Genomic DNA, 11,459 nt, shown 5'->3' with positions numbered 1-11,459 from the left:
GAGGCCGCTACATCTTAGTACCATGTGACGCTCTGTGTGAGATACATACAAGATATTCAGATATACCACTAAGGTCATACAGAAGCTGAGGAGCACGTTACATATTCCGCAGCGTATCGCACTGTCCGCGTAATGTGCGGACACCAAACTACTGTTCAAGAAAAGCCGCAAAAGTGTCTGAAGACCAAGATGGAGGAACGAAGCAATGGGACGGGGTGACGGCGCCTCCAGACAACGTGACCATGTCTGGTGTGAGGAGTGTTACGTTCTTTAGGCCATGTGCACACAGTTGTACACAGTTGTTTTTTAAGTTTTGGACCAAAAACGGAGCGTAAACTGCAGAAACTCTACAAATCCTCCTCAAACACCTGACATTTCTGCTCAGTATTTTGCTCCAGACGGGAAGGTTCTGTCCAGATGAGTTTTTGAGGTGCTCACAACCCGCGAGTTTCCCCAGCAGAAGCTGCAGACAGCGGCTCGGGGAGTTTTTGGAGTCGTTTTTCTGAAGTTTCCTGAAACCATTTTGAAGAGTTTTTTTTGTTTTTCCCCGGTTTACAGCCTCGTGGATTGCTCCTTACCTCGGTCACTGACGTTTCCTTCAGGATCCGCATCACAGAACTCACACGCATTTTCTTCTCTTCACGGAAAGCTGAGAATAATCCCCGATCTGAACAGGGAACGTCTCGTACAAATGACTGCGAAGAGTTTCCCAAATGTTTCTGAAGCCGATTCTGTGGATGACTTTGGAGAGAATTCCAAAAAAACCCAACATAAAAATGTTGGTGCGAATGTCGCCTTATGGTATTCGTGTTTTTGAGGCGTCTTCCTGAAAAGGACTGTAAACCACTGTCGTTCAGTCTTTGAGTCTTCTTCTGCTTCAGGTTTAGTAGAACATCTGACGGGAGAAGGAAAGTGCCTGTCGCTTCTCTGATGGAAAATGCTCCAAACTCAGCCCCGTCCAATCAAAACACTGGAAAAATGCGTCAGGAAAAAAAAAACAATTGAAAAACTCTTCAGAATCGCTTCAGGAAATGACAAACTCCGCAAAGAAGCAGAATTTCAGGGCAGCTTCGGCTAAACGTGACCTCAAAAAACACTCTGCGCACAAAGCCTTAGACTTCCGCCATGTCGGCCGTTAGGAAAGACGTCTGACTCCTGGCCGGTCCTTTCTCCACTTCTGAGCCGCCTCTCTTGCTCGTGTTTCAGGAGGATAAAGAACATGTTACATTCACAGGATACATTGTATCTTGTAGACCTCAGATTTTCTGTTTACATAATATATTATATTGTTACTATAGTGATTTACAAGGATCCTATGTTTCTAAAGATGGGTGAAATGGTGCAACGCCGAGCACTGGGACTCCTCGAGTGGCGGACCGGTGCCATAAAGCGCCCGTTACATCTGATGTTTAACTTTTACACCGCTGCGGAGCCCTGATTAATTCATCCAAATATATTTCCTGGGAAAATCTCAGACTTTCTACAAAACTGTTATCACAAAAATCTGTCAGACGCCTGCTCTGTGAGGAGGGAACGTAGAGCGGTGGGGAAGGTGTCAGGCTGCAGCGTGGGCGGGCGCACAGCAGCGCAGAGTGTTTCAGCAGGGGAATGCCGCCTGTCGGAGGCGCGTGCGCTCGGCAGTGTTTGCACATGAGATAAATGACAGCTGTTACGTTACATCATTGTTTATAACTTTATTTCTACATGTAGGTTACGTTTTCAGGGTGTTTTTAATGGTTGCAAAAAGTTTTCCTCTAATGAACAATTTGTGCAGAAACCGTAAAAAATCCGCAGAAATCTTCCCGTTATTATGGGGATGTCTGTATATTATAGAGTATCTAATGGGGGCTTCCAGAATCTGCTACCCGAGCCCCCTCATTATGACAACCATCAGGTCCATCCTGTATGTGGCGCTGTCCCTATGATAACACTCACTGTCCTGCAAGCTGCATTTCATTATTTGGAGTCTGAACCTCGTAGTAATCAGTCCAATCCGAGATGTTTATAATGACCATAAAACACATTTCTGTGATTTACGGAGCCCCAGTGCGTTCAGTACTTTCAGAGTTGATGGACAGGCAGTGTTGTCATAGGGTTGCAGACAGAGGAGCTCTTTTTGAAGGTCTGTTCCTAGAATAAGTGATTATATTTTTATGGATTTCCCCCATTTATTAAAGGGCCCTTAGTAGAAATCTTCAGCACGTCCCTTTAAGTCTACCCGTAATGGGACCACGTGGAGCAGAGCAGTAAATATGGAGCAAGCAGAGCGGTAAATCCTCATAAAATAACGCTGTCAATAATAATATATATTAATCTTCTCCAGAAAATGTCAGAATATTGCAAAAAATAAGCAAAAAAATCATCTAAAAATCTCTTAAAAGTTGAATATTGTAAAAGCAGAATTAGAAAATATTTCTTCAAATTAGCAAGAATTACAAGGCGTCTTCCCGACACGGAGCCCGGGCAGTGACTGTCACTGGCAGCTGCAGGTCACTGAGCGCTCACTATTGGGATCTATCGCTTGGTTTGTCTTCCACGCTCCAGCGCTGATTAAAGGATCATTTAGGCACTTAACAGGTTACAGCATTCAAGATGGTTTCCAAACACTGAGCCCAAGATCTGCGGATTCAATGAAATGCTCCCCAAGCAAGCTGTGGATGGTCGGAGGCCAAAGTGTAGACCAACTGTGCCCCCCCCCCCCTTGACCCCCAACTGCATCCATCCCCCTGCCTTACCCAGCCCGCGTCCTCCCCACCGGGCTCTGACTGCGTCCTCTCGACCCCCACCACGTCCACCCTCGCCTGCGACCCCTCTGTCTGCCCGGCCCTTACCACGTCCCTTCTCTCCCCCAGCTCTGACCTACCCCTCTCCCCCCACCTGGCCTTGTCAGCGTCCCTGTCATCCACCCCCATCCCCAACCTGGCCCTGCCTGTGTCCCTGTCATCCCCCCCCCCCCATCCCCGCTCGCACCAGGTCGTGTCCTCTCCCCATGCCCGCCACAGACTGTGTCTTGTCCCCCCACCAAGTCCTTACTATGTTCCCCCGCCCGCATCATCATCATTCCCGCCAGGCCCAGACTGTGTCCTCCCCGACCACGTCCTCTCCCCCCCCCACCCAGCCCATGGTCGTAGAGAGATTCTTTAGACTTGACTGGCTCCTTTGTACTATTAGGGCTGGTGTCACTGGTTTCTTGTCAGGTTTGTCCTCTGCACCGTGGAGGGGTTTCTGGGATGTGGAGATTCTATATTAGAGGCTCTATGGACTCTATCTTATGGCTTCCATATCTGAAGGGGTTTTTAGGGTTTTTTTCCACTGGAGGACCCCAACCTAAAAATGCCTGAACTGGAACATGTCCTACAAAGCGTGGAGATTTTGTGCAGCTCGCACCTCCAGGGTATCAGGGGTAGAGTGTGATTATGACAATTAGCCCTCACTTTTTTCATCATTTGTTGTTTTTTTTTATAGTTTGAACAGATTTTATTTCCCTTTTTTTTAAGCCGATGGAGAGAAAAGTCGCCACTTGCCGCACGCTCAGAGTGCGCTGGGTTTTAGTTTAAAAAAAACCCAAAAACATTGATGACATAAAGACTAAGATATTCTTGTATCATCTCCAGCCGGCTGCTAGGGTCTGGACCCCCAAATTATGGTGGAAAAGCCTGAAAAACTCAACCGAGTGCTCGGTGTGCCCAAAGCCAGAAGAATTCAACCGAGTGCTCGGTGTGCACAGAGCCAGAAGAACTCAACCGAGTGCTCGGTGTGCCCAGAGCCAGAAGAACTCAACCGAGTGCTCGGTGTGCCCAGAGCCAGAAGAACTCAACCGAGTGCTCGGTGTGCACAGATCCAGAAGAACTCAACCGAGTGCTCGGTGTGCCCAGAGCCTGAAGAACTCAACCGAGTGCTCGGTGTGCACAGAGCCAGAAGAACACAACCGAGTGCACGGTGTGCCCAGAGCCTGAAAAGCTCAACCGAGTGCGCGGTGTGCCCAGAGCCTGGAGCCTGAAAAGCTCAACCGAGTGCGCGGTGTGCCCAGAGCCTGAAAAGCTCAACCGAGTGCGCGATGTGCCCAGAGCCTGAAAAGCTCAACCGAGTGCGTGGTGTGCCCAGAGCCTGAAAAGCTCAACCGAGTGCGTGGTGTGCCCAGAGCCTGAAAAGCTCAACCGAGTGCGTGGTGTGCCCAGAGCCTGAAAAGCTCAACCGAGTGCTCGGTGTGCCCAGAGCCTGAAGAACTCACCCGAGTGCTCGGTGTGCCCAGAGCCTGAAGAACTCACCCGAGTGCTTGGTGTGCACAGAGCCAGAAGAACACAACCGAGTGCTCGGTGTGCACAGAGCCAGAAGAACACAACCGAGCGCACGGTGTGCCCAGAGCCTGAAAAGCTCAACCGAGTGCACGGTGTGCACAGAGCCTGAAAAGCTCAACCGAGTGCACGGTGTGCCCAGAGCCTGAAAAGCTCAACCGAGTGCGCGGTGTGCCCAGAGCCTGAAAAGCTCAACCGAGTGCGTGGTGTGCCCAGAGCCTGGAGCCTGAAAAGCTCAACTGAGTGCGTGGTGTGCCCCGAGCCTGAAAAGCTCAACCGAGTGCGTGGTGTGCCCCGAGCCTGAAAAGCTCAACCGAGTGCGCGGTGTGCCCAGAGCCTGAAAAGCTCAACCGAGTGCGCGGTGTGCCCAGAGCCTGAAAAGCTCAACCGAGTGCGCGGTGTGCACAGAGGCTAGCGATTTGCTTCATGTTTCATTGATTTTTTTAACGTTACTTTTTCTGTAAAAATCACCGGTCAGAGATATTTACGCCGATTTTGTTTTGTGTTTTTCTTGTTTTACCCCCACAATCAATACGGGGCAGGGGCCGCATTTGTTGGGGGCAGGGGCCGCATTTGTTGGGGGTGGGGGCTGCATTTTTTGCTTTTCCGATTGACATCTGTAGATTTCACTTTTCACTTTAAGTTTTTTTAACATTGCTTAAAAAAAAAAAAAATGTAAAGAAAACCCCAGAATTCACGCAATGTTCAAACATTGAAAAAACGGTGCGAGAGGGATGCTGCCGATGTATCGGCCACGGGACTTTTTCGAGAACTTACAGAATTAGCGGACAGTTTAGTCTTTTTATCTGCGCCATACATCAACAGGTTACATCAAAAAGTTGCTTGCATGTGAATGATCAGAGAAGCGGCTTCTCTCTCCTGATCGCTCTCATTTCATGGCTATTTTATCCGTATTCCTATCACTGAGATGGGAGGTGACAGTTGGTGCACATAAGAGTCTACGTAGTGGGGGAGGCAGGCATTGTGCTGCAGTTTGTCCTGTACAGAGGGTTACACTTTATACTGGTGACCTGTGATCATTACGGTGTGTTATTCTACAAATTTACGATCCCAAATTCGGGGGTCACAGGGCTGGAAGCTACATAGGATTTTTGGTGCGGTTTCTGAGCCAGAAGTGAATCCAGAAGAAAGGAGAGAAGACGTCTCCATCCTCCCTGTATATCTCAAATCCACACTTGGCTATGGTTATTAAAAGAACAGCACCATAAACCGTTCCCCTGCCTGAAGGCCCAAAAACGCAGAGCAATGCCTGCGTGAACTGCGAACAACGCTGACGTTTCTTGTACAACTTTGGCCTAAAAACTTTCCCAACCCCCCCCCCCCCCAATATCTCCTGACCCTGTGCCCTGACCCCTGCCTCCTACCCAGGCGTACCCTAAACCCCAACCACGTGTCCAGACCACCCTCCCCCCCCCCCCGTGTTTCCTGACCCCTGTCTGCATCCGTTGTATCCAAACCCTGTGCCCTGACCCCCGCCTCTGCCCCCTGGTGTGCCCTGACTCCCATGTCCTGACTCTCAACCCCTGCCTAACCCCCCCCCCCAGTGTGCCGTGACCTGATCCATTACCCCAGCCCCGTGCCCTGACCTCCATGCCTTCACCCTATACCCCAGCCCCCCGGTGTACCCTGATCCATTACCCTAGCCCCATGTCCTGGCCCTATACCCAAGCCCCGTGCCCTGACCCTATACCCTAGCCTTGTGCCCTGACCCTATACCCAAGCCCCGTGCCCTGACCCTATACCCTAGCCTTGTGCCCTGACCCCTATACCCCAGCCCTGTGCCCTGACCCCCGTGTCCTGACCCTATACCCCAGCTCCGTGCCCTGACCCCCGTGCCCTGACCCTATACCCTAGCCTTGTGCCCTGACCCTATACCCCAGCCCTGTGCTCTGACCCCCGTGCCCTGACCCTATACCCTAGCCTTGTGCCCTGACCCTATACCCCAGCCCTGTGCTCTGACCCCCGTGCCCTGACCCTATACCCCAGCCCCGTGCCCCGACACTATACCCCAGCCCCGTGCCCTGACCCTATACCCTAGCCTTGTGCCCTGACCCTATACCCCAGCCCTGACCCTATACCCTAGCCTTGTGCCCTGACCCTATACCCCAGCCCCGTGCCCTGACCCTATACCCCAGCGCCGTGCCCTGACCCTATACCCCAGCCCCATGCCCTGACCCTATACCCCAGCCCCGTGCCCTGACCCTATACCCTAGCCTTGTGCCCTGACCCTATACCCTAGCCTTGTGCCCTGACCCTATACCCCAGCCCCGTGCCCTGACCCTATACCCCAGCCCCGTGCCCTGACCCTATACCCTAGCCTTGTGCCCTGACCCTATACCCCAGCCCCGTGCCCTGACCCTATACCCCAGCCCCGTGCCCTGACCCTATACCCTAGCCTTGTGCCCTGACCCTATACCCCAGCCCCGACCCTATACCCTAGCCTTGTGCCCTGACCCTATACCCCAGCCCCATGCCCCGACTCTATACCCCAGCCCCGTGCCCCGACCCTATACCCTAGCCTTGTGCCCTGACCCTATACCCCAGCCCTATACCCCAGCCCCGTGCCCTGACCCTATACCTAGCTTTGTGCCCTGGCCTCGTGTGCACAGCCGGTGATTAGCAATTGTGAGAAGCAGGTAAGTGAAGGCGCTAATTATCACACTAGCCGTCATTAGTGGCACTGCACGATTATATAATGGTGGCGCGAGGTCTCCGCCGTGTGAGCTGCGTCTGGACCAGGCATCGCTCCCCGCGCCTCGTCATAGTCACATCTTCACTATATTCACCTCATATATAATAAATCTATAAAGCCTGGTCTAGAACCTTCTTCCTGCCACAATAATATGACAAAAAAGTAACAAATTAAACTGTAACACTGTTAACAAAAAGTTTTCGATATTTGCAAGGCCAGAATGCAGCGGCGTGCGCCGGCCGCTGCGCGGATGTTTTTCGTGGTTGTCTCTTCTTCTTCCCAGTCTGAGGACTTTGCACGCTCAGCGATGTTCTTTTCTAATGGTGGAGGGAGCGGTGCCAAAATGTCTTTGGTGCGCCTGGAGACTCATGTCGCCACCATCCTTCCCTGGTGCCGGGAGCGCGACCTCTCCAACGCAGGGACCCGATTTTCTGCAAGACAAAATAAAACCACAGCGTCAGGAGACCGCGGGAACACGGAGGCTTTTTTTTTTCCTTTGTCAACAGGTCTTCAAAGCAGCCGTAAAAGTATTTGAGATGAATATGTAAATAGTTATCTGGAAGCAAAACACCGAGCGGCTGCCGGGACGGGTTCAAGAGTTCTACAATCAGCAGTAAATGAGTCTCTTGATCAGAGAAACGGGGGTGATAAAAGCAATGGCAGAACGTGCGAGCGCCCGGCAATCGCTGAATACTAAACACATGCAAAGGTAACGCTGTCGCTTTCTGGAAGGAATCTGTGTAACTTTGTCAGAAGACACTTCAATAAAGTGTGAACACAGAAGATGGCGAGAAAACAGAGAAAGCGAGGAGCGCCAGGAGAAGCCGCTTCATCCTCCCCGGCACGCGAGGCGGTAAAACCACCCTCCCGGTGCTGCGGCCACCCACTACCGGGCTCAATATGTGCGCCTCAAAGAGTCGAGGAGACCGGAATCACCACCGCCACATGAACCCCACCACCACATGAACCCCACCGCCACATGAACCCCACCGCCATGGGGGCAAACATCGCAGCCACTCTATGCCCACTACAATGGGATCCCCACCGCCACAAGGGTGAACCTCACAGCTACTGGATGCCCACCGCCACATGAACCCCACCGCCACATGAACCCCACCGCTACATGAACTCCACCGCCACATGAACCCCACCACTACATGAACCCCACCGCTACATGAACCCCACCGCCACATGAACCCCACCGCCACATGAACCCCACCGCCACAAGAACCCCACTGCTACATGAACTCCACCGCCACATGAACCCCACCGCTACATGAACTCCACCGCCACATGAACCCCACCGCCACATGAACCCCACCGCTACATGAACTCCACCGCCACATGAACCCCACCGCCATGGGGGCAAACATCGCGGCCACTCTATGCCCACCGCCACAAGATCCCCACCGCCACATGAACCCTACCGCCACATGAACCCCACCACCACATGAACCCTACCGCCACATGAACCCTACCGCCACATGAACCCCACCACCACATGAACCCCACCAGCATGGGGGAAAACATCGCGGCCACCCTATGCCCACCACCACGGGATCCCCCGTGCCACAGGGACAAACCTCACGGCCACTCTTTGCCCACTACCACAGGATCCCCGCTGCCACAGGGGTGAACCTCGCAGATACTGGATGCCCACCACCACATGAACCCCACCGCCACATGAACCCCACCACCATGGGGACAAACAACACGTCCACTCTATGCCCACCGCCACAAGATCCCCACCGCCACAGGGGTGAACCTCGCAGCTACTGGATGCCCACCACCACATGAACCCCACCGCCACATGAACCCCACCGCCACATGAACCCCACCACCATGGGGACAAACAACACGTCCACTCTATGCCCACCGCCACAAGATCCCCACCGCCACAGGGGTGAACCTCGCAGCTACTGGATGCCCACCACCACATGAACCCCACCGCCACATGAACCCCACCGCCACATGAACCCCACCGCCATGGGGGCAAACATCGCGGCCACTCTATGCCCACTACCATGGGATCCCCACCGCCACAAGGGTGAACCTCACAGCTACTGGATGCCCACCGCCACATGAACCCCACCGCCATGGGGCAAACATCGCAGCCACTCTATGCCCACCACCACGGGATCCCCAGTGCCACAGGGACAAACCTCACGGCCACTCTATGGCCACTACCACAGGATCCCCACTGCCACAGGGGTGAACCTCACAGCTACTGGATGCCCACCACCACAGGATTCCCACCGCCACAGGATTCCCACCGCCACAGGGGTGAACCTTGCACCTACTGGACGCCCACCACCACAAGATCCCCAGTGCCACAGGGACAAACCTCGCGGCCACTCTATGCCCACCACCACGGGATCGCCACTGCGACAGAGGCAATTCTCGTGGCCACTCTATGTCCACCGCCACGGGATCCCCACCGCCACTGTGGCAAATCTCATGGCACTAGATGCCCACCACCACGGGATTCCCACTGCCACAGGGGTGAACCTCGCAGTCATTGGATGCTCACCACTTCAGGAACAAACCTCATGGCCACGGGATGCCCACCGCCACATGATCCCTATCGCCATGGGGGCGAACCTCGTAGCCACTGGATTCCCTCCACTACAGGATCCCCAATGCCACAGGGGCAAACCTCACGGCCACTCTATGCCCATCGCCACAGGATCCCCACCATGACAGGGTCAAATCTCGCAGCCACTCTGTCCACTGCCACAGGATTCCCACCGCCACTGAGGCAAATATCATGGCACTGGATGCCCACCGCCATGGAGGCAAACATTTCAGCCGCCGACCGTAACAAGCAAACCTGTGTATATACCCAAATGTCCTTATCAGGAATTACAACCGCATAATGTGAGGTTCGTGGAGATGTAGAGCAGCACAATGTAGAGACAGAGACCCTGATGCCAGACACGTGTCACTTACTGAGCTGCTCGCTGTCATTTTAATTAAATTCCTGTTTTCTCTGAATGTTGAGCTCTGTATAACCCCGCCCACACCAGTGATTGGCAACTCTATAACCACACCCACACCAGTGATTGGCAACTCTGTACAACCCCACAGACACCAGTGATTGGCAACTCTGTATAACCCCACCCACACCAGTGATTGGCAACTCTGTATAACCCCACCCACACCAGTGATTGGCAACTCTGTATAACCCCACCCACACCAGTGATTGGCAACTCTGTACAACCCCACAGACACCAGTGATTGGCAACTCTGTATAACCCCACCCACACCAGTGATTGGCATCTCTGTACAACCCCACCCACACCAGTGATTGGCAACTCTGTATAACCCCACCCACACCAGTAATTGGCAACTCTGTATAACCCCACCTACACCAGTGATTGGCAACTCTGTATAACCCCACCCACACCAGTGATTGGCAGCTCTGTACAACCCCACCCACACCAGTGATTGGCAACTCTGTATAACCCCACCCACACAAGTGATTGGCAACTCTGTACAACCCCACTGACACCAGTGATTGGCAACTCTGTATAACCCCACCCACACCAGTGATTGGCAGCTCTGTACAACCCCACCCACACCAGTGATTGGCAACTCTGTATAACCCCACCCACACCAGTGATTGGCAGCTCTGTACAACCCCACCCACACCAGTAATTGGCAACTCTGTATAACCCCACCCACACCAGTGATTGGCAGCTCTGTACAACCCCACCCACACCAGTGATTGGCAACTCTGTATAACCCCACCCACACCAGTGATTGGCAACTCTGTATAACCCCACCCACACCAGTGATTGGCAACTCTGTACAACCCCACTGACACCAGTGATTGGCAACTCTGTATAACCCCACCCACACCAGTGATTGGCAGCTCTGTACAACCCCACCCACACCAGTGATTGGCAACTCTGTATAAGCCCACCCACACCAGTGATTGGCAACTCTGTATAACCCCACCGACACCAGTGATTGGCAACTCTGTATATCCCCACCTACACCAGTGATTGGCAACTCTGTATAACCCCACCCACACCAGTGATTGGCAGCTCTGTACAACCCCACCCACACCAGTGATTGGCAACTCTGTATAACCCCACCCACACCACTGGTGGTTGGCAGCTCTCTGTATAACCTTGGCCATACCAGTGATTGGCAGCATTCTGTGTACACTGAGCATAGGCAGAAATCTGCTAATCAGTGGTGGGGGCATCACTGGACTATATGGAAGCAGGAGTTTTAGCCCTCTGTTGATGATCTCCTGCTGATAAAACTACAGAGAGCAGCCCAGTAAGTGCTACATTGCGGGAATCTTTCCCTCCATCATGCTGCCCTCAGATTAGGGAGAAAATTACCTTTAAGGGCCTCTGTCAGCAGAGAATGACCGATCAAACCAAGTCCCGGCGCTCGGTGCATCATGGCGGCGATAATTTCAGTTCCCCTTCCCTGCT

The 11,459-nt window shown here is 53.1% G+C and overlaps 1 protein-coding gene across 6 annotated transcripts in view; it reads right to left on the bottom strand.

The window, feature by feature from the left end:
• Positions 1–6,692: 6,692 nt before the first annotated feature.
• Positions 6,693–11,459, bottom strand: part of DIAPH2 (diaphanous related formin 2) — a 1,791,241-nt gene continuing 1,786,474 nt past the window's right edge. For 4 of the 6 annotated variants that reach the window (XM_075323052.1, XM_075323050.1, XM_075323049.1 and 1 more), the window contains one exon: positions 6,866–7,439. In XM_075323052.1, the coding sequence (XP_075179167.1) occupies positions 7,326–7,439 (114 nt within the window). In that variant the 3' untranslated portion in view covers positions 6,866–7,325. Of the gene's footprint in view, positions 6,708–6,820; positions 6,831–6,865; positions 7,440–11,459 lie in introns of those variants that run through there. The other 2 variants (XR_012725273.1, XR_012725274.1) reach the window with 2 other exon arrangements.

Source organism: Anomaloglossus baeobatrachus, chromosome 9 (genome assembly GCF_048569485.1).
Source record: "Anomaloglossus baeobatrachus isolate aAnoBae1 chromosome 9, aAnoBae1.hap1, whole genome shotgun sequence".
In the NCBI taxonomy this organism is placed as follows: domain Eukaryota; kingdom Metazoa; phylum Chordata; class Amphibia; order Anura; family Aromobatidae; genus Anomaloglossus; species Anomaloglossus baeobatrachus.
This window is presented reverse-complemented; position numbering and strand designations above follow the sequence as displayed.